The sequence below is a fragment of the Dermacentor silvarum genome, chromosome 8 (genome assembly GCF_013339745.2).
Source record: "Dermacentor silvarum isolate Dsil-2018 chromosome 8, BIME_Dsil_1.4, whole genome shotgun sequence".
In the NCBI taxonomy this organism is placed as follows: Eukaryota; Metazoa; Arthropoda; class Arachnida; order Ixodida; family Ixodidae; genus Dermacentor; species Dermacentor silvarum.
The window spans coordinates 2051684-2074850 of NC_051161.1; the positions used below are offsets into that span (position 1 = coordinate 2051684).

Sequence of the window (23167 nt, forward strand, 5' to 3'; positions counted from 1 at the left end):
AAAAGAAAGAAAGAAAGAAAAATTGTTTATTATTCGGCGATAACAAGGCGCATGGGTAGAGCGATTGTTGTTAGTGAAATTGGTAAAGGAAAATAGGGGTAAATGGTCACTTATGTCACTTGCAAGAATGCCGGCAAATACTTCATCTTCATTTACGTTTGTAACACAGATGTCAATTAAAGTGGCACTATTCGCTGTAACTCTGGTTGGTAACTTAATATGATTTGTGGAGGCGTGGCAAGCAAGAAGTGATTTCAGTTCCCATGCCCACGTGTCATGTGAGCTCATATCTATATCTCCCATGATTATCACAGGCTCATTGCTAGAACAGTCATGTGATAGCAACATGTCTAAAAAATTGCAAAACTTTTCTTTGTCGCCAGTAGGAGGCCTATATATTACCGATGCCGAGGTCTTTCCTAAATGTGCAGTAAGGCATTCTACGTCTTCGGTAACTACAGAGAATTTTTCCACTAGTGTAAAACGTATCGTTTCATTTATGTACATAGCTACACCACCTCCCCTTTGATTGATTCTAGTTATGTGCTGCGAGCGATACCCTCCAAAGAAAGGTATGTGGTCGTTTGGTGATAACCAAGTTTCGGTAAAACATAAAACATCAAACTTATTTTCTATTGATGACATCAGATTGTCAATTTCGTCTACTTTGTTCCTTATCTATGGTGTTGGGCTGCTAAGCACGAGGTCGCGGGATCGAATCCCGGCCACGGTGGCCGCATTTCGATGGGGGCGAAATGCGAAAACACCCGTGTACTTAGATTTAGGTGCACGTTCAAGAACCCCAGGTGGTCAAAATTTCCGTTGTCCCCCACTACGGCGTGCCTCATAATCAGAACTGGTTTTGGCACGTAAAACCCCATAATTTTTTTTTTACTTTGTTCCTTATACTCCTGGCATTAATATGTATAGTTGAAAAATATTTTAAACCTGTGGCTTCTCTGTTGAGACGAAGGACGTCATAATAAGTCTCACTGATCGATCCAAATCCCATCTTAAAAGAATTTTCGAGGTAATGTAGGTGGGCCTGACGATCTATTCGCCCTCTGACGTCATTTTTTCGAGGTCATTTTAGGAGGCTATGCGGATGACCCTTGAAGTATGCTCGCTTCGCCCACTAACTCCCATGGAAAAACTCGAATTTCGCTGCGCTTATAGCCCGTCTATACATATATAAAGAAATCTGTATAGTTTAAAGAAGACACCCTGGAAAAGGCACTGGAGGCGAAGCACCCACCTGTTCCAATATGGCCGCCACCAAAGTTTATATATTGTCGTCGCTTGCTGCAACGGGCGCTTTATTGGCGCGCGTCCCGCCGCGAGAGAAATCAAGGATCGAGAGAGATGAGCACTTTATACGTTAGTGGAGACCCTCAGTCCAAGGCGGTGCAAACCTTGAACGCAGCGTTGTTCAACTCTTGGGCCGGCAAGGAGGTGTCAGCCGACGGAGTGGAGGGGCAGTTGTCAAAAATGGTTCCCGCCGGGAAGAGCCCGAATCGTGCTTGACCAGCCCCGTGGGCCGGAGCACGAACCGGGCAGGAACCGGCGGTTCGGCCGACCGCCCCGCAGCAGGCATGGGAGGAGGACCGGCGCGCGATCCCCTGCCACGAGAGGAGGTCGGCCGCGCCGCCGTTCCGTAAACTGGAAAAACTGGTCGGCGCCGCCGGTGGAGCAGCCGCTCGGACAAAGAGTGGCCGCCCCTTCGACGCCCGATGTTATCGGCGCGGTTCCCGGAACGAAGACGCGCAGCTGGACCTTCGTCGGTGAAAGCAGGGACGCCACGGAACAGTGAAACCACGGCCAAATGGATGCTTGGCGTGGGGGAATGCGCGTTGACAACGCTCCCTGAAGCTGACTTTGTATGACAGACGGCTTGGGCGAAGGAGTCCCTGCAGTGTCAATTCTCGACGGACGTGTTGGTGCGGAGGGATCGTAATTTCCCCATTGGTTGGATAACAGTTGATCAACGGTGGGAGCAGCGGCACTGCTTAGTGATTGCATCACCAACATGGTAAGGGTCTAACCTGTGAAATTTCCAAAGTGCCCTTGATTCTTTATTTTCTTGTCTGTCGAATTACCTTTCGAGTGTGTTTACGTTGTTTTATTAAGCAAGACATTTTAGTGTTGTGCTTTTTGGTCTTCTTTGAAAATGCTGACCGTTTTTAAACATCCTTCCTTATGAGGAGTGGTTTTTTCACAGTGCTTTTTAACATGCAGAGTGATATATTTCGGGGCTAGCGAACTGGCGTTTCTTCTTACTTTCCCTTCGATTCAGATCGCTAGGTTTCGCATTGTGAAGTCTGGGACACAACCACGCATGTCTTGACCGTCCGACGGGATTTTCTTATAAACAGCAACCGCTTTATTTGATCCGTACATTTTTTTATCAACTATACGTAAACAGAGTGTCCGATGCCGAGGCTACTTGAAAAATGACATTCGTGTGTTACACGTAGCGGTTTCATTGACCTGCACACGATTAACGCGGGTGCATACGGGTCGCTTCTACTGGTTCGGTTTTTTTTTTCTCTTGTTTACATTTATTTTTGTAGACTTAGTATGTTTGTTTGTGGCATGTGTGTGATTATTTAGAGGGAAATGGGTAGTCACCATTTCACTGGTGTGCATTGCAATAGCCGGCGCTAATGTAGGCAACCTTCCCAACTGTGTACAGTTATTAAACAACCACAAATAGTCCCATCTTACGAAACCAGCGTCACAGTCTTGACGACTTGTCTAAGAAAGAAAAGTCTACCTTGTCCTTTTGCCTGTCGAATGACCCTCAAAATGTTCTAAATTTCTTCAAGTTCAAGTTTATTCACATTTTTTTTTTTGCATACATGATAGCATGATTGGTCACTTTTTTACATTAGGTGGTCCCATAGTTATGAAACTGTCAGGGGGACCACTTAATACTTTACATATCAAGTATACATTGCAGCATGACATAAAAGGAATACATAAGCAATAAATATTAACCGAAAAGCTATAGGGGAAATGCAGTAGTACAAAAGGAAAAGCAAACAAATGAAATAAAAACATGATATAAATTTATGACAGTATACAACAATAAGTGTAAGCTGGAAAACATATGCACCTGACAAAATAGCGCAGGCTGGGCCCGTCCGAACATAACCTGTAAGTTCGGTTTCACTACATGTGCTCTTGCAATGTTGCACATTCACAGAGCAGTACGTTTTTTCTAAGAGCAATCCAAAATGACTTGGTCGTCTTGTAGAGGCGCCTATTGACGACAACTCCCAACCTCGCAAAAACGATGCAAATCCTCAGCTTGTTGCTCGCCACTTCCTGAAAGGTCATTTCGCCAAATGCTAAAAGTCAAAAGCCAGGACTCGTGAAAACGAAGTGGTCGCACTCGAACCTGGTGCGACGATGTGCAGTATTCCTTGCTTTCAAATGTCGCGCACAGTTAGAACGGTCGAATCGAAGTTATAACGGGCGTTCATAAAAAGTTTATTTTACTGCGAAAGGACCTATTCAGCTAACCTTCGAATTTAGAAGCTCCACAGAGGGGTTTTTGTTAGTACTACGGTTACGCAAACTATTTCTTTTTTTCATGCTTTTTGCTTCGAAGCCATCTTCTGAATTTAGGGTATTGAGCATATCTGTAGCTCTTTCCTTGCATGCGTGTTCGGTAGCGAGAGTGTAATTTGCAGTTTCGGCCGAGTGGAGCGGGACGGCACCTCGACTGTGCGCGAGGTCCACCATAGAAAAGCCTGGCGTTTACTTGTTGCGCGGCCTCGGTGTTTTACTGCTCGGACGCGCCCACAGTGCGGTGCATCCGGTGCGAGAGACGCTCTCCGGCAGTGCACCCCTTGCCTTTGCAACCAAACGCGTTTTGGAGATATTCAGCCCATGGGCTGCCACAGTCGCTTTCGCTTGTTGCGGCTTCCACAGTCGCCGAAACATACAAAGAAGGCCTCCAATTTCACGGTCCGTGGTCACGTGAGTGAACGCTTCCCGACGGCAGACATTGAAGCGCGGGGCCCAACGAGCGTTTCCTACCCCAGCTGTTCTTGCCAGGGCCGGATGAGATCGGGCACCTTGCGATACTTGTGCGACTACGTTTAGAGCTATACAGGTTTGAGCTTTTCTCAGCTAAATAATGTATCATTTAAGATACGCAACTATTTTTACAGAAATTTCCACGACAAAGCTTACGTTTTTCCGCGTAGCAGTAAATCGGGAATATCGCCAGCCTTTGAAAGACGTTATCTGTATTACGACTCCACGTACTATATTCCATACGGCGTAATAGAACTCAATGTTGTTGTTATTATTATTATTATTATTATTATTATTATTATTATTATTATTATTATTATTATTATTATTATTATTATTATCTTATTCACAGTTAATGCAGGCGAAACGAGACAAGAGAAGCGTTTGATGGGGGGCTAGTTGGTAAGACATTTTGGAAAATTATAACTGCGCGAAAACGAGACACGAGAACGAAGTGGACAGGCTGCGATCGTTCTCGTGTCTCGTTTTCGCGCAGTTATAATTTTCCAGAAACGAGACAAATATTATTTCATATCAGAATGCACACAGAGAGAGGAAAATAGGGAAGGACCAGGCTTGGCAATCGGCATCGAGAGGGGCGCGATGCCTGCCCGCTCTTTAGGAAGGAGGGGATAGAAAAGGAGGAGAAGCAGCGAACATGTTGAGTGTATACGAACCGCGCTCGTGCGATTGCAACCAACTTGTTTATTCAGGTGTCCCGACAGCCCTGTTTACATAGGGGGTAGCAATACAACATCAGAATAATTATGACCTTAATAGAAACAGCTTAACGAAAAAAAAAAAACAACAGATTTGACTTGTGTGAAAGGTAAACACCGTGGTATAAAGGAAGTTTAACGACACAATCAGAATGTTATTCGTAGTTAATTCAAGCGCCACAACAGAAACATTACACAATTCTAAATGCGCATAACTAACAAGCAAAAAAAAAAAAAAACCACTTATATGAATCCCAGAAATGGTAAGTGCAGTATTATATTAGGAAGGTTGAGTGGCACTTTCAAATGTACACGAATGAGAACAGCAGGAAATAAATGAAACGTGATACAATTCTAAGAAACGCATCAACATGAAAACAGCCGTTTTTATTCATTGAGAAGATGCTGCAGAAGTTCCCTTTGAAAAATAACCGCTTCTGTGCAAGTGACAATATATGCTGTTCACGCGTTCCAATCCAATTTATGGATTGCACTAAATGTGAACATTAATAATTAAGCGGTCGAGAAAGTATGGGTCCCGCCTGGATGCAATGGGATGTGCACTGGCGTAATGCGATTGGTTGTCTCGCCGTAATATCAAGAATGGAAGAATGTTAAATGCCGTCCGTTGTTAAGGTCAGAAATGTCGATGCTGCGTTTAACAATTATACGCTCATATAGGGTGAATATGAGGGAAATCTTACCGCCTTATTCTGTACTGAGTCGATTCGGTTCGGCAAAGTAGGAAGCCATGTTATCGAAGCATACTCCAACAAAGACCCGATGAATGATGTGTAAGCGTGTAGCTTCGTTTATGAGTTGACAAGATACAGACGATGTTTGATTAATCTTAATTTATTAAACGACTTCTTTGTCATGTATTTTATGTGTGTATGCCAAGTTAGATCTTCAGGTAAATAGACGCCCGTGTATTTGAAACTTTGCACTCTCTCTATAACTGTGTTCTTTATTGTGTAAGCGTTTAGAGGAGTACTAGTAAGTATAGAAAATGCCGCAAGCTTTTTTTTTTCTACGTTAATCTCCATGATGTATCAGACCTTACATCACTGGATGAGTTGCACTAGGTCAGCTTGTAAGCTAGTGACGTCATCGGGAGTCAATATCTGCCTGTAAATGACGCGGTCCTTCGCAAAAAGTCTCGTCTTAGAACCTGTGTTATTCGTTATATCATTATTAAATGAGGAAAAGTCCTAGAACTGACCCCTGTGGTACTGCTGAGATCACGTACGTGGTTCCAGATGTATGTTGCTTAATGGCAACTCGTTGATATCGATTATTTAATAGTTCGGCAATACAACGGGTTGTGCTATAGAATCTAATTCTAGGTTATCGACTTTGTCGACTAGTCGGTTATGTGCAACGCGGTCAAAAGCTTTTCTAAAATCAATAATTATTGTGTCCGGGTATTTTTGCTCATGAATGTAGTTATGAAGGTCAAACTAGTTGGAACAATTGTGTTTGGCAAGATTGTTTGTGCCTGAAGCCATGCTGGCTGTCTAAAAGTAAGTTATTCGCATTTAAATGAGGGATAATGTGTGAGAAAACAATGTGTTCTAACAGTTTGCTGCAGATGCAGGTTAGTGACAGCGGTCGCATAGGCGCCGACTACGGGGCTCGAGTTCCCTCCGCAATATTCCCGGGGTGGCTAAGCGCCCCCCCCCCCCCCCCCCCCCCGGGAGATCCGTAGCCCCCCCGCCTCTAAAGTGTCATTACCGGAGTTCCGTTATCTACATAATTTGAGGATTCTCTCGCGTTGCCTCCACATTTTCACTTTTTTTGTGGCTGAAAGCTTACGGCACCATTGTTGGCGCGGACGTGCACGGCTTTTGATTTATACTTTCGCTTTATTTCGGCAAATCCTGACAATAGGAGGACAAGCACATTAGAAGCACCAGCGGCGGCTACCTCATCCGTGTTTCCTCACTTTAAAATTTATTTAACATTTCCGCTGAAAACACCACGCACAGACTCAATATATTTAAATATATACAAAGGACAAAGTTTGTTATATATTTTAAAGAGAAGGAGGTAGCCAACTAAATGAATAACCTATACCTAAAGAATGAATATGTCGATGTAGGTTCACCTGACTTCAAATTACTTTGCGTGCTTTTTTACCCTAAAAAAACATGCAGACTTCAGTGACCCCTTCGGCAGAGTCTTCTATCAACGGCGTGTCAAAAGCACATGAGTGATATGTGTCTCAATATTGATTCTCTTTCCAGTAGGCAATGCTAACGACTGGCGACAAAATAAAAGAAAAAAAAGCTCTTCTAATTATTTACAACATTTACGCATTAGGGATGGAAACATCGCCTCTAGCATGCAGAGGCCATAAATACGAGGTGTTTCAGCAAACACTTTCAAAAAATTTTTAAAGGTTGCCTGTGGCAGATAGCACAATTCTAGTTCATGAGCTGGTCTACTCGAAGAGGTGGACATCACTTGCACAAAACATTGAAATGCATAATCGACTAACTTAAAAAATCACCAATGAGGTTTTTAACATATTAACTTATGGCCCGTGTTGCAATTTACGAATTCTAGCCGTGGAATTCACAAGGCGGATGCACTAGGAACTAATTCTCAGGATGGCACCAGATTCGAGATAATTCCCGAACATTGTGGAGAAATGCATTGGCGTTCCAGTTACTTTTGTGCTTACCCGCCGTGGTTGTTTAGTGGCTAGTTGGACTGCTAAGCATGAGGTGGCGGGATTAAATCACGGCCATGGCGGCTGCATTTCGATGGGGCGAAATGCTAGAACGCCCGTATACTTAGATTTAGGTGCACGTTAAAGAACCCCAGGTGGTCTAAATTATTCCATAGTCTTCCACTACGGCGTGCCTCATAATCAGATCTTCGTTGTGGCACGTAAAACCCCATAATTTGTTCTTTTTCATACTTTTCTGCTTTGATGCATAAAACGACGTTTTGTTGAGAAAGTGACTGGCACACCAATGTATTTCTCCGCAAAGTTAGAGAATTAATATCTCGACACTGTTGTCAGCCTGAGGTTTAGTTCAAAGTGGATCCGCACTCCACGGCTAGAATTTGTAAATTGCAACATGGGCCATAAGGTAATTAGCTAAAAATTTAATTGGTTAATTTTGTTAATAAGTAGATTATGCATTTCAATTTTTTGTGCAAGTAATGCCCGCCTCTTCGAGTAGACGACCTCATGAACTAGAATTGTACTATCTGCCACAGGCCACCTTTAAAAATTTTGGAAACTGTTCGCTGAAACACCTTGTATATAGAATTCACTCAGTAACCGAAATGATGCCAAGCCGGATTCACTCAAAATCAGAATAAATAGAAGTCTAGAAGTCATGCGCAGCAGCTCCTTATACTCGGACTCAAAGTGCTAAAAAAATAAAAAAAGAGTGCGGTTGGGCCGGGAAGACGAAGCAGTATTAGTGATAGCGAAGTAGAAGACAATTACACGAAGGAAGCTTCTTACCGCGTAAATCCGTGTAAAGATCGCACCCGTGTAAGGGCCGCACCCATAACTTGACACCCAATATTAAAAAAAAAAACGACATCCAACCGAGAAGCAATCGCGTTCCGTGGGCTGATTCTGATCGCGCTCAACAGCGAATTGTCTCGCGCAGCGTACTTTTGCGCGTCGCTACTGGATGTCGAGAGGAGGCGATCGCGGAGGTTTACGGCGGATTTCATACTCGTAGTTGGAAGAATGAGGTCAAATGGCCCTGTCCCACGACAGGCTCGTCAAAATCGCGACAGAAAAGTGTGGCCCTTACACACGTCTATACGTTAGTTATAGTGGCCATGTAAATTGTAGCAAACATACAAAATAGTAAGCATAGTGGACATAGTAAGCACGGACCATGTAAACCTGTAAATCACTCACTGGATGACCTCAAGCACTCGCATTCACAACGCAAGCATTGTGAAGAACGCCGGCAGCGGAGGCGAACGGTTCGTACAGCCGCGCGATTCACCGCAACTCTGAAAATTAGATTCATCATCATTATCTGCCTATTTTTATGTCCACTACTGACGGCCTCTGTGAGTGATCTGCGATGACCTCTGTCTCTTAACTCTGCAACATAGGGGCGCAGAAAGACAGCCCGGCAAGGAAGACAGCGCGCATGAAGTTAGCAGCCATTCAAAGTACCCACTCATCCCACTCCAAGTACTAAAAAATAAAAAAAGAGTGCAGTTTGGCCGGGAAGGCGAAGCAGTATTAGTGATAGCGAAGTAGAAGACGCCCTTTATCATTTCACCCATCAATGATTACCAACAATTAGATAGGGCACACGCGGGCCCAATAAGCGTCAGCCGCGCACAGTCATTCACAGCTACGGGTGGGCTAGAGGAGAAGACGCGTGCTCTCCTTCCCATTCGCGTTTGATTACCTGACCTACAACTAACCCGAATATTGAGCGCGTAGGAAATAATGCCCATCAAGCCGCCATCCTTTTCGACTATTGTTACGTGCTTTTTCCCGCACCCACAGTGTATTGGTCGCTCACTTATATGACTTTTGGATTTAATGCGGAACAGTACGGCGGCGACAACCGCGACAATTTGCCTGAAATGTCGATATAATTGCTTTCGCCATAAAGCTAGAAATAGACAATTGTTAGCAGAGGGTATATATATATATATATATATATATATATATATATATATATATATATATATGGGTAGGTTTCGGAAAGCTGGTCGGGCCCCCCCCCCCCCCCCCCACGGAAAAATGAAAACTTTCCGCCTATGATCGGTCGATAACTGTTAGGGCTTGTGCCGGATTTGAATATGGAATGACACGTGCGTGCCATTTTCCATTCATCTTGAATGTCTAAGGACTGCTGCAAGATGAGCGCAAGTGATTTTCAGAAGTTCAGGTCTTCCATTAAGTGGCAGCCGCTCAACGGCTACACGCTTATGGTTACCTGTAGACCACAGTGTAAGAAGAGATGAAATAATTCTGTCATCCTGAAAAGGTGTTTCATTAGTATTTATTAAAAGACATCGGCTACCGCGGGGACAGCATTACCGCTTTCGTCGTTTATTGCAGGAACGGCGTGTTCTTCTTTAGGATTAATCACTCATCAAATTTTTGTAGGATTAGATTTTACATGATAGATAACGTTTAAACAAAGAAATTTTCTTTCACCTCATTAATTGCTGTCTCAGCAATGACGTATGCCTCTTTGTATTTTTGCCAATCACTGTCAGCGTTTGTTTTGTTCGCTCTTCGGTATACGCTCTCTTTTTCATAGTTAGACATTTTTGTGACATCTCTCACGGCGCACTTATTCTTGTTTGAATGGCTATTTTAGGCATACTTCTTCTTCTTTCTGCAGCTGCCGGTTTGAGCCCAAACCGGCAGAGCCGGTCTGCACCGTGCGAGTGCAGAGCCGCTCGCACCGTGCGAGCGGCTCTGCACTCCGTGCGAGCGGCTCTGCACTCGCACGGTGCGCTCTCTCGTGTGTTGCAAAGCGTTCGAGAGCGCGTGTTGGTAGTGCATGCTGACGTCACAGGTAAGCACTGAACGTGACTATCGTCTAGGCGAACTATCGCCGAAGTGAATACGGCCCCTGGCCTCCTTGAAGCCCCTGGGTTCAGGGATAGCAGGGGGAAAGTAGACATATGTCCTCAATAGAGATTTATTTCTAGTACCCTCATGGCCCATGACAAGGCACTAGAGTGGGCGACTACAAAGAGGAACACAAGAACAATACGAAATATTATTTGAAATAATATCTAACGCCTGTAGAAAATTTTTGCAGCATGGTTGTTCAGGATTTCTAGGTGAAAGAATTTCTGATTACACAATATCAGAAAAAGTAGGCAGTGCGCAATAACGATTCCAAGGTAAAAAAACAATACTGTACAACCACTGTATTACAAGTATAAAATTATATAGAAACACTCACAACATCTGTAGTACAAACCAATCACAATACAGTTAGGAAGAACAATATGTAAATGTTATTAAGAATAAGAATAACGCATATACGTGCAAAATCAGCATCATTGGCATGCAGGATTACACCGTGAAGGAACAAAACAAAAACAAAAAAAAAACGGCAAAGCTTGCACTAGGCCGCGCAAAGCCCATGACACAGCGAAGCTGGCCGATCGATTGCGTCACAACCTAAGAGATACCTGGCATAACCAAGCTCAACTCAGGCACAGCCAAGGCCGAACCTAGCTGCTACCAAGTTCAACCTAGATGCAACCACGTTCCCAACCTCGACATAGCCAAGTTCAACCTAGCTACTACCAGGAGACGCAATCGATCGGCCAGCTTCGCTGTGTCTCGTGCATGCTTCTGTTCCCCATTACGACGACAGAAGTGAAATTGCACGCTGGAATGGTTAGCGGCCACGCAGCCAGCTGTGGAAGAAGACGACGACGAACGCGTTTCATACCGTTCCCGTACGGTAAACTAAATGTCTTGAAAGAACGTGCGGCGCCATCGGCTGAGGCGCGAGCATGCATGACTTCCAGTGCAATAGAATCCAGCACGCCGTTCGCGATTTGAGTCCGAATTATAATTTTAAGTTAGCAAAATAAAGTATCAAAAACCAGTAAGTGGCGCGGCTTCGCGGTGAAGTCTTCGTACTTGGGACTTGGTATATATGATGTTATTGTGACTTATATGAATCATATTACTATATGATTGCTGGACCGTAGTATACGAGATCGGCTCCTAAGTACAGCATACTTATTGCTTAAAATTGCTGTTGGTATATTATTAGGCTCTCGCGCTTTATTCTATGCGTATTGCGAAGAAAGGTGCACGGAACGAGCGGGGCAACGATTGGAGCGGCGGGCAGCAGAGCGGCTCTTGTGCCGTGAATGGGTGCCAACCCTCTGGCATACCTCTTAGCGTGGCTCAAGAAAAAAGCCGAGCGTGGCAGGCCTATACGCTTGGCTGCGGCGTATGTTTGGACATAATATTGTAAATATAATTCAACGCTTCATAAAACATTAACCGCAGGAACATCGGCTCGATAAGCGAACATCCACACTTGTCATGTGTCAATGCCGGCCGGGTACAATCGCTCATCTATCACGGTTTTCAGCCTATTTCTTGAGCATGACTCATCTGCGGATTGGAAAATTCTGGTAATGTTCCACGGCGTTTTCTCTGTTACCACTGCATCACTCAGACCAGTAAGCTTTCCGTTGCACTAAAGAAAAAGGATATTACAAACATTTCTTGTTCGTCCCTTTAACGTTCGGCAGTGGACATCGCTTTTCATAAAATGTGCAGTTAGACGCGTCACTTCATCTAGCGGAAATGTTTTTTTTTTTTCTGGAATAAAATCTGCAGCCGATATTTGTGTCGCCGGTGGCGGAGGTACGCTGGAGAGCTTCGGGGTCGTCGATTGGCCCGTCGGCGGCGGCCGTCTCACTCCTCCCGCGCTCCAGACGGCTTGGGATGTCGGTTTGCCGCCACGTAGCGCGCCTTAACATTTGCACTGACGGACCTACCCAACGGGAAAACCCGTCCGTCCGTCACGCAAGACGATCGCTTTCAAGAGAGCAGCGGCGACCTTCGTGCTGCCTCTACAGCTCCAACGCGAACTGATCGGCGAGAACACGGCGCTCCATCGAGTCAAGACGGGGGCGGTGCCAGCCGCCGCCGGTTAATCACGGATGGATGAGGCGCTGCCAGCTTATAACGTCATCAGCGCACCTGACTCATCTTGCGCCGCCGTCCGTAGTGTCGCCGTAGCGCTGCCGTTTATACCGGTCGGATCAGTTTCATACAATCACATCGGGAGGTGAGCAAGTGGCACCATTCTTACTCCAGTGGAGTGCGTGGTGCTTTTTAACCGATCCTGACTGTTTTTCTTTTTTCTGTTTGTTATATTTAGGTCTACAAGTTGTGATAATTATTTGGGTAGTTTAGCACAATTAAAGAAAAAGCGCTAACACAGCATCTGTGTACCGATCCTTCTTGTTTTGTAACTTTTTTTGGGTATACAAATTTATTTTGGCTAATATTGCTCCTACTTTTCTTTTCGGGTGGTTATAAATAATACAAGTGTTATTTTACCCAACGTTACTGGAATGTATGCCGTGTATATTTCTTTTACATCTCAACGTCAAGCGTTGTGCTGTATGGTATACCCGGGCGCAATCAGGTCACCATATTTTGGATTTCTGTCGGCGCTCCCAACAACTCGCAGGTTAAATAAAACTGATTTAATTTTAAAGTGGACGAAAAGACAACTTGCCTGAGTTGAGACCACATCTTGTTGGCAGATAATATACGCTGCATTTCAGCACGGCGTCTCTCGCTAGATCTCTGCACACACGTATTTACTAAAATAGGTGCAGTATTTTCAGAGTTGTTGGACAGCCGTCGACGTCTACTGGATGAAGAAAAAGGACGTGTCGAAAATGTAGATTGCTCTGAACGCTGTTTTTGGGCCCAGGTAATTGACGTCGCTACCATCTGTCGCGTAGTGCATAGCCGACGAAAAGAAAGCGAACATGCCGAGACTGTTCAAACACGGCCGGTTGCCATGGTGCCCAGGCATCGTTGGAGCCACAGCGTGCTTCCCACGTGGCTACCGAATATCGACAGGCGCAATGCACGCAGCGCCATTACGGCCAACAATCGAGTTCCGTGCACCGCAGAAAACACTGGTCACGTGATGGCTCGCCCGGAGCCCGCTGGCCAACACGCCAGCACGGCGATGTCCGCGTGCGACAAACATACATTGTGTTTGAGCAGCATTTTATGCACCGACACGAGGCATGCATGCAAGCAAGACAAAGGTGCACAGAACGGGATCTACACGAGTGATTGCATGTCGGAAAAAGCTCGCACTTTGACAGCACACGGCGCATCACTCCGGTCGAATGTGAATCGCCAGATCCGTTCGCGTGCGTCGTGTGACCATCTTACGCGATGCAGGTAATCAACTCGTCCAGCTTTCGACAAAGTTTTACTCTTGCCTTTTGGAATCTCCCCGCGGATGGCATCTGGGACACGGTTGTCAGTAAAAGTACCATCGCGTCGAGCCCAAATACATTGTCAGTCGGGCACGTTAGAAGCCTTTAGAAGCAACAAGTCGGGCGCGCACAACTGAAGCCACCGTCATTCCGAATTGTTAGCTAAGCGTCCAAGCAGCGCAGTAATTCGTTTCTCCTCACTAAAGTCAGACGACTCGCTGTGAACCCAAATAATGCCCCCCAACTGGCCCATGCGGCGACGTAGCGCCCTGACTGTTTTAAACGGTTCGCGATGCAGCGGCGAAAAGATGGCATCGCGGCCGAGTGTGGCAAGGCACGGCGGCAACGCTGTTTGCAAGTATTGATAGACGTGGGCATGCTGGAAGAGCCACCGCAACAATAATGTTCACTTTGGCTGGTCACGGCAAAGCTGTCGGGCTGGTTTCATTTCTACATTCTTGAAAGGCGCAGCAGGCATCCAGAGGCGCGTTTTCGAGCTGGCTTGGTTACGGCGCCGCTGTCCTGATCATCAGGCCTTTCTTTTAAATCTAGCAGAACTGGTACTTGTAACAAAAGTAGTAACGAGGCATATGATACATTCACAACATGTAAAGGATCATCAAAGGTAAACTATCTGTGATTTTCATTACTTCATTAGATATGGCGCACGGTATACTCTCTTGATCTGCTGCTTGTATTAATTTAAAAAGAAATTAGCGGTAGTGGTCGTCCTCATACAAGCTGGCACGACAGATCTATCGAACTACACAATGAAATCTTTATTAGAAAGCGGGTGTCGGTACCCGCCTATCACTCCTGTTATGAGAGAGCGCTTTGTTACAATATATTCGTGGTTATCCCAACCCATGCAGATGACTCGGAAACTCGAAAAGTATGCACCTAACGGTATACGCTTTCTACGAAGGCATTTTTTTTTTCAGAGTCAAAATATAAATCAGGCGACATTGGAACCTGTTTATTTTTAGGCACGAATAACATTGCTTTGGTTTTGGCGCATTATTCTTGAGCTGATTTTCACCCAAACAATACTGCAGACATCGGAGCTCTGCACTTACTTCGTTTTAATGTCGCTTCATGACGGCAATAGTAAAGTTACAACCTCTGCATGGATAACACGCTTTGAACTCGTAGACGTGTTAACCATACATAATATTTATGCAGGTTAAAAAGAAGAGAACCAAGAATACTGCCCTCAGTGACACAAGTTATTTGTTTAAGCGAGGATTTTGAATTGTTTATGCCAACATACTCAAGGCGGCGTTCAACGTGCAACGAAAGAAGTGAAAGTACCGGACCCTGAAAACTATATGTTTCAAATTTCATAAAGAACAGTTTTAAGATGGATTGGTCAAGAACTTGGGAATAATCCTCCAGTATACTATACCTATAGAACAGCTTTCCTGGAGCACCGCAAATGTATTCCTTGAACTTCAGTAACGCCATTTTTTACGGATTTTCTATTCTAAAATCAAATGTAATTCAGTCATTATGATGTGTATTTCACGAAGATTACTTGTTCGATCATGAATGTCTTTTTTTTTTCTTTTTTTCTATACCCTTAGAAGATATGTGTAGTGCCGAAACTGGTGAGTGAATTGAAATACATATTATCCCTTTCTTGTACGCCGCAGAAACTCTAGCTATTTCAATGCAACAGGGGAACACTCGATCCCGACTGTAGGAATACAATAAGATTCTGTAGAAGAACTAGGGTTATTTTGTGCAATGCCAACGTTATTAGCGTATTCAGTAAATCACAACTCTTGCCGTTGTTTTATTTCTTTTTCTTTTTGGATTCATAAACACCGCGAACACTCCAGGACGCGTTACTGGATTCATAAACATTGAGTCCACATTGCTTCTTTTTCTTTCTGGGGTTTTACGTGCCAAAACCAGTTCTGATTATGAGGCACGCCGTATTAGAGGGCTCCGGATTAATTTTGACTATCTGGGGTCCTCTATCGGGCACTACAACGCAAGCGCACGGGTGTTCTTTCTTTTTTTTTTTTTCCGACGGTGGTCCAAAGCAGTCAAGCATCTAGCAACGCTGCACACAAGCGCTTCCATCTTTCGGAGAGGCAAGCTACGCACAAACACCCTTAGCCTCTGACTCGCTTGAAAGGCTGTTTGCGTTGCACCAAGATTTAAAGGCATGCAAATGCCACGTAGCTGGACAGGTAATGTTGTATGCCGTCGCTTGGAGATAATCAGATAATTTTTTGCATTCCGCCTGATGACATAATTCATCTCGATTCAACTTCTCAAATACCATAATTAGATGAAAAGTCTGAATGAGCAAATTGTAGAGCAAGCTGGGTTTGCAGCTTTCTGTTTTTCCGAGTGTGAAAGAAGCACACGCCTCGAGCGGCAATATTGCGTGTATTCGTGGGCTTCTTCCACGTATTGAGAAACAGAAAGCTGCATCGGGAGTTTTCCCAGGTTGCTCTACAATTTGCTCATTCAGACTTCCAGTTACTTTCTTAACAAAACGCCGTTTTGTGCATTGCAGTCAGTCTTAATGTAGCATGGTAACAACTACACGCCTACGTTGCAGAAACGCGCATAGACGCTGCTAAAGGGACACGTCCGCTGGTGGCCGGCTGCATGTAGTGAAAAACATTTTGCCCGTTTCAACTCCGCAGCTTCAGCTATAAGTGTGCACTTGGCCGATGTCTGAGCGCTCTCATTGGTCGCCGCCGCGCGTACAAGCTGCCTTTCAACGTGGATACAGTGAAATGCGCCTTAACAATTACGAATCACTGGCTAGAAATGACGTTTTCTACATTTCAGTGAGGCATAGTAACTTTTACTTTACAACCATTGTTGACTGCGTTTTAAAGCAAAATCCTGCCTCCACACGGTCCAGATTGGCCATTTTCCAAGGTCGGGAGAATTTTCGAGCTGGCTGGCTATACCTCTGTGAAGAAACAAGCCCAAGTATTGGCACAAAGACTACGCCACACATGACGTCACCATGCATCTGCTAGCAAGCGATCTCCACCATGCTGGGAATAAAGTTTACACTGGCGGTTCCGCGAATTCTGACCGATTACCCTCCGCAAGTGAATGTAAACGCAAGCATTTGTGGTTGGATTCAACTTTTTCCGGGACCTGCTCGGGATTTCTTGAGATACATATTTTGCTGGTAGTTGTGGTCACATATCAACGTGTTCATTTGCCTTTACTCAATTTTATCGAGGACCATGCATGGGGAGCGGTAGCTTATATTTTCCCTGCAATAAAAATATTCTTCTCACATTGCAGATTTCTGCGCAATGAATGAACTATAAAAGAAAACGTTCCACGTACTGTCCAGAAGGTGTTCCTGTTGAGCGGATCCTTTTGGTTGCATATTACAGTTAAGAATAGCGGGCAAGGTGTTGTAAGACAGGTTATTAACGAATCGAGAAGCACTTAAAGGAATCGTTCCCAAATTTGGAGCAGTGTTTTTCCTCACTTGATTGCCCATGGCGACATTTTTGGCTACGTTTTAAGCACGTATATACAGTGAAATGGCCACATGTTCTTTTTTTTTTTTTTTTTTTTTTTGCTACTGCTCGAGTGGCTACTATTAACATATTCGACCTGGGCAGGCTGCCTTGCAGCATCACGGCTTCCGCCGCCACAAAGGCCTGTAGTGCTGACCTCCAACGTGGAGCTGCATGGTAGAAGGCGAACACAAATAGCGGATTACTGGCGATAAAAAGGTTCAGTGGCGATTGAGAGGTAAATGCGAGTGAAACGCGTTATCATTGCCTTTGAGGTCCGTGATTTAAACCGCGTTCAGCACGTTGCACACTCACTCTTCGAGGTGGCGGTTGTCTGGCTCTGTATAACACGCGCATATAAGTTGCTTTCCATTTGAATGAGGTACAAGCAAGGCCTTTATAATAATGTGTTATTCAAAGCAGATTCGGCCCTCCGACACATTTGATGGCGACCACGCCGGCCGTCACCGCCGCGCGAAAACCGTAGCGGAACTCCCCTGAAACGCTTCGCTGCAACATGGGATCGAGCGCATTGTGCACCAAGCACTGCACAGTGTTCTCGAGGCCGAGTGTTTCACTCCTCGGCCGCTATACTTGAGAGCAACGCTGCCAGCGTGAGAGCAAGCTAGCAGTGGTGTGACGATCCGCTTGTGATCGGATATGTGGCATAAAATAACGTGCCACCACACCACCTTCACCGGTCAATATCGAGCCGCCGCTCGAAAACATTCCTGGCTGCGCTGCCACTGTAGCCCTGCTTTTTCAGAAGAGAGCGCCCAGTTAACTATACCCAACGTCGTCGCAGGGCAGCATATTTGTGCTACTCATTGAATCATTGCTTGCATTATCGTGCCGCCCAAGAACGGTGCAATTTGTCCGGCGCGTTTAGCGAGAAGCCGCAATGCCGAATCGGGGCAAGAATCGGGCAGAGACGACCTGGTAGTCACACAGGGGGTTGAACAAAGAGAATTTCCTTCTCGCAGGGACCGCCCGAAAGCGACGAGGGGAGCGCCACGGGCTGAGCGGCGTCCTCAGCCAGCCTCCCCCCGGCGGCACGCAGTGAGACCGACCCAGCACCCCGGCGACGCGCCAACCGGTCATTCCAGTGGAGGAGGCCAGCGGTGCTGCTCGCGTGTGAAACCCCTGTGATGTGCCGCCGCGCCGCCGGGTGACTGGCGCCGCGGCGATGCGCTCTGCGCCACCCCCGCTGCAGGCGGCATGAGGGCGGCTTGGCTGCTGGCCCTGCTCTGGTGGCTGCGAGCGGCCGCGCAGCCCAGCGTCGCGGCGCGATACGTGGCGCCCGAGGACTGCCGCTGGGAGCCGCTGGACGCCACCGGGGTGGCGCTCACCTGCGCCGTGCGCACGCTCAGCGGAGGCCCCGAGCCCAGCAACTTCAGCCTCATCCAGCCGGGACACACAGCGCGGCTTACGGTGCGCTGCGACGACCTGCTCTTGCAGAGCGACCTCGCCAACGGCTCGTTCGCCCACCTCAGCGGGCTGCGCTCGCTCAGCATCGAGCGCTGCAAGATCGACCATGTGCCGGCGCTCGCGTTCGCCGGCCTGTCGGAGCTGCACAACCTCAGCCTGCGTACCTACAACACGGAGTGGGGCAAGCTGTCGCTGCGCCTGGCGCCCGACAGCCTGGCGCCCCTGCGGCAGCTCGTCGCGCTGGACCTGAGCCGCAACAACATGGACTACTTGCCGCCATCGATCCTGTGTCCGCTCGTTCAACTGGCGCAGCTCAACCTGACGCGCAACCGTTTCGCGGACGCCACCCGGATGGGGTTCGCCGACGCGCGATGCTCTCCGCTGCTGCACAAGCTGGACGCGGCCTACAACCGGCTGCGCCTGCTGCCCGACAAGGCGTTCGCCTCGCTGCGCCAGTTGCGCGAGCTCAAGCTCGACCGCAACCTCATCGCGCGCGCCGAGCAAGGGGCGCTATTCGGCCTCTCGCGCCTGCATAGCCTGGACCTGGCGCACAATGCGCTGGTCGCCCTGCCACCGCGTTTCCTGCAGCCGGCCGAGATGCTCTCGGAGCTGTACCTGCGCAACAACTCGCTGAGCGCGCTGCCCCCGGGTTTGTTCGCAGGGCTCCACCAGTTGACCGTGCTCGACCTGGCGCACAACCAGCTCAGTTCCGGATGGCTCGGGGCGCCAGACACCCTGGCCGACTTGACGCGGCTCGCTGTGCTCGATCTGTCGCACAATCGGCTCACGAGGCTCGACGACGCCGTGTTTCGATCTCTGCACAATCTGCAAACACTGCAGCTGCAGCACAACCTGGTCGAGTCAATCGCGGATTTGGCGTTCGCGTCGCTTTACAACCTGCATACGCTAGTCCTGAGCCATAACCGCCTGAGGTTTGTGGGAACGCACATGTTCGCCGGACTGTCGTCTCTCGGCGGCCTCTACGTGGACCACAACCGACTCGAGTCTCTGGCACCAGACGCCTTTCACAACGTGTCCAGCCTGCAAGAGATCATCCTCGCCGGAAACAGGCTGTCGTCTGTGCCACGGGTTGTGCAGACGCTGCAGCAGCTGCGCTCCCTCGACGTGGCCGAAAACATGATCGCGGACATCCAGAACGCTTCCTATCAAGGCCTGCATCAGCTATACGGCCTCAACCTGATGGGAAACCACATCGGCAACTTGAGCCAAGGCGCTTTCCACGAGCTGCCGTCCCTGCGGATTCTCAACTTGGCTCGCAATGGAATTCAGTCCATTGAACAAGGCACATTCGATGACGTCCCCGACCTTCACGCTTTGCGCTTGGATTCTAATTTTTTGGACGACGTTAATGGCCTTTTTAGTAACCTGCACGACCTCATCATGCTCAACATCTCGGCCAACCGTGTGCGATGGTTCGACTACGCGCTTATTCCCATCGGACTACAGTGGCTCGACATCCACGACAATCAGGTAGAGGCGTTGGGGAACTACTTTGAGCTGGAGTCCATTTTGAAGCTGAGGACGCTCGACGTGTCGCACAACAGGCTCACCGACCTCGACTCATCGTCTCTGCCGAATGGCATAGAAATTGTTTTCTTGAAGGGCAATCACCTGCGGCGCATTCAGCCCTTCACTTTTCTTGGTAAACAGAACCTCACACGCGTCGACCTGACGGACAACAAGCTGGAGACGTTGGACATGACAATGTTCAGGCTGAGTGAGGTTCCGAGCAGTCGGCCGCTTCCGCAGTTCATGGTGGCCGGGAACCCGTATCTCTGCGATTGCCACATGGAGTGGCTCCAACGCCTGGGCAATCTAGACGATTCGAGGCAGTACCCGCGAGTGATTGACCTGGCGGACGTGGCGTGCCAGCTGAGTTTCAGTCGCAGGAAAGCCACCCTGGCGCTGGTCGCGGCGCACTCGTCCGAGTTCCTGTGCCGCTACCGCAACCACTGCTTCGCGCTCTGCCACTGCTGCGACTTCGACGCTTGCGACTGTGAGATGGTATGCCCAGACAACTGCACCTGTTACTACGACCAGAGCTGGAACACCAACATCGTGGACTGCAGCACCAGGGCGCACGGCGCGGTTCCCAAGCAGCTCCCGATGGACGTCACCGAGCTGTACCTGGACGGCAATGACATACCGACGTTGTCTAGCCATACCTACATCGGTCGAAAGAACATGAAAGTGCTCTATCTCAACAGCAGCAACGTGCAGACCATCAACAACCGAACCTTCAGTGGCCTGCGTACGCTCCGAGTGCTGCGGCTAGACCGCAACCGACTGGTCACGCTGCACGGCTACGAATTCGATGGGCTCGGAGAGCTGAGGGAGCTCTACCTCTCGTACAACCAGCTGACGAGCATCAACAACGCCACCTTCCTTCCGCTCAAATCTCTCGAGGTGCTGCACTTGGACCACAACTACATCCTCGAGATCGCTGTGGCGAACTTGCCGCCGCGGCTGAGCGACGTGCGCCTCTCCGACAACCCGTGGTCGTGCGACTGCCATTTCGTGCAGGAGCTGGCAGACTTCCTGCAGACCCGCGGCGCCGACCTGGTGCGCGACCTGTTGAGCGTCCACTGCGTGCACAACGAGACGGCGGTGCTGCCCCTGTGGGAGCTGAACGCCACGTCGTGCACCAATGCGTCGGAGGCGCAGGTGCGCCAGGTGCGCCACCTGCATGACCTGCTCCCTCTGCTCGTCGTCGTCGGTGTAGTGTTTCTCCTGCTGGTGTGCGTGGTGATCGTAGCCTTGGTGTACCGTCGCCAAATGAGCGTGTGGTTCTACACCAAGTACGGCGTGCGCGTGTTCCAGCGCGCGCCCGCCGAGGAAGAGAAGCTGTTCGACGCCTTCGTCTCGTACAGCAAGAAGGACGAGGCGTTCGTAGCGCAGATCCTGGCGCCCGAGCTCGAGTGCGGCAGCCCGCCGTACCGACTGTGCCTTCACTACCGCGACCTGCCCATGGCCGGCGGCTACCTGACCGACGCCATCAGCGAGGCCGTCGAGAGCAGCCGGCGGACTATTGTGATCCTCTCGGAGCACTTCCTCAAGAGCGAGTGGTGCCGCTACGAGTTCAAGTCGGCCCACCACGAGGTGCTGCACAGCTGCAGCCACCGGCTGGTGGTCATCTTCCTCGGCCGGGTCTCCTTCAAGGAGCTGGACCCGGACATTCGGCTGTGGCTCAAGTCCAGCACCTTCCTGCGCTGGGGCGAGAAGAGGTTCTGGGACAAGCTGCGATATGCCATGCCAGACACGCGGCATCGCAAAGTGGCCGCCGCCGCCTCCTCCGGCAACCGTAGCGACGTAGCCAGCGTGCACATCTGACGCCGTGTACAGTGTGCGAGTGCCAAGGTGTGTGGTGTGGTGTGTGTGTGTGCGCGCGGTGGCTGCCTCGTGGATTACATGTTACAGCCAGGATATGCACGGGCTTGGCCCCCTTCATCTAAGTCAAGTCTCCCCCCAGTTTGCGCTGTGCAGGTAAAAACACCTTCTCTTGCTCTGCTGCCAACGAACTCGTGACTTCCTTTTTTAACCAATCCGTCTAGAAATTGTACCAACTCCTTTAAGCGGTCGCTTGTTGTATACGTGAGAACGTTTTGAAACGAACTGGTGGCCTCTGGGGTGATGTTTCACTGTACATAGAAGTGTAATATAGCCCTTTATGTCCATTTTTTTTATTCGTAATTTATGAATTCCTCTGCGTCGTACTTGCGTTGCTCTCAGTGACTACCAAGAGCCAAAACAACACGCCAGCACTTCGTGGGACGGAGGCATTGGACTGTGATGTACATTCCTATGCAGTTTGCAACATATTGTGGAGGACTGCTTAACTTGCACAGATCTTTTTTTTTTTTTTAAAGAAAAATGGTGTGATTTGAATCTCGCAGAGAAACCTTGTGCCGCCGTTATTTATTTATACTTATTTAAGCGCGATTTGCATTACAGTGTATGTATCGCGAACCCTAGACACTATACAAGTGGTGGTCTCGGTCCTTGGACGCTCCGCTACAAGGAACTTCAGATTTGCTCGAAAAGTAGACGCACTGCTATAGAGATGCCCTTTGAAAGTCTCATGTCATAAAAAAAGTGATTCAACCGTAATTGACGCCTCGAAATTAAAAAAAAAAAGTTCATTGCGAAAGCCCATAGGCAAGTAGATATCTCTAATTGTGAGTGTACAGGAGTGTGTGTAATCCACGTGGTGTCTTAAGGCTTCGATATCAATTTAGTCCCGCTACCTCTTGAAAAAAGTATTCCTACGAATTTTACTCACCAGTGACTTGAATCGCCTAAATTTTTAGCAACTGCCTTCTCATTTTCTTCCTTTGTTTCCGAGAGTTGACAGTCACAAGGCAAGCCTACACGGTAATGTACTAAGTTGTGCTATGGATGTGACGCGAACAGCAAAGAAATCTTTTGGAAGGAACAACTACGGCAATAAAGAAAAGTGTCTCAACACTTGGAAATGTTCAA

At 48.0% G+C, this 23167-nt stretch overlaps 1 protein-coding gene across 1 annotated transcript; it reads left to right on the forward strand.

Annotated features, from left to right (window-relative positions):
• Positions 1-1684: 1684 nt before the first annotated feature.
• LOC119460518 (toll-like receptor Tollo) lies at positions 1685-23167 on the forward strand. Its single transcript, XM_037721438.2, has 2 exons — positions 1685-2029; positions 18223-23167. Exon 2 carries the CDS (start codon positions 18458-18460, stop codon positions 22016-22018), a length of 3561 nt encoding a protein of 1186 aa, XP_037577366.1. The 5' UTR covers positions 1685-2029; positions 18223-18457; the 3' UTR covers positions 22019-23167.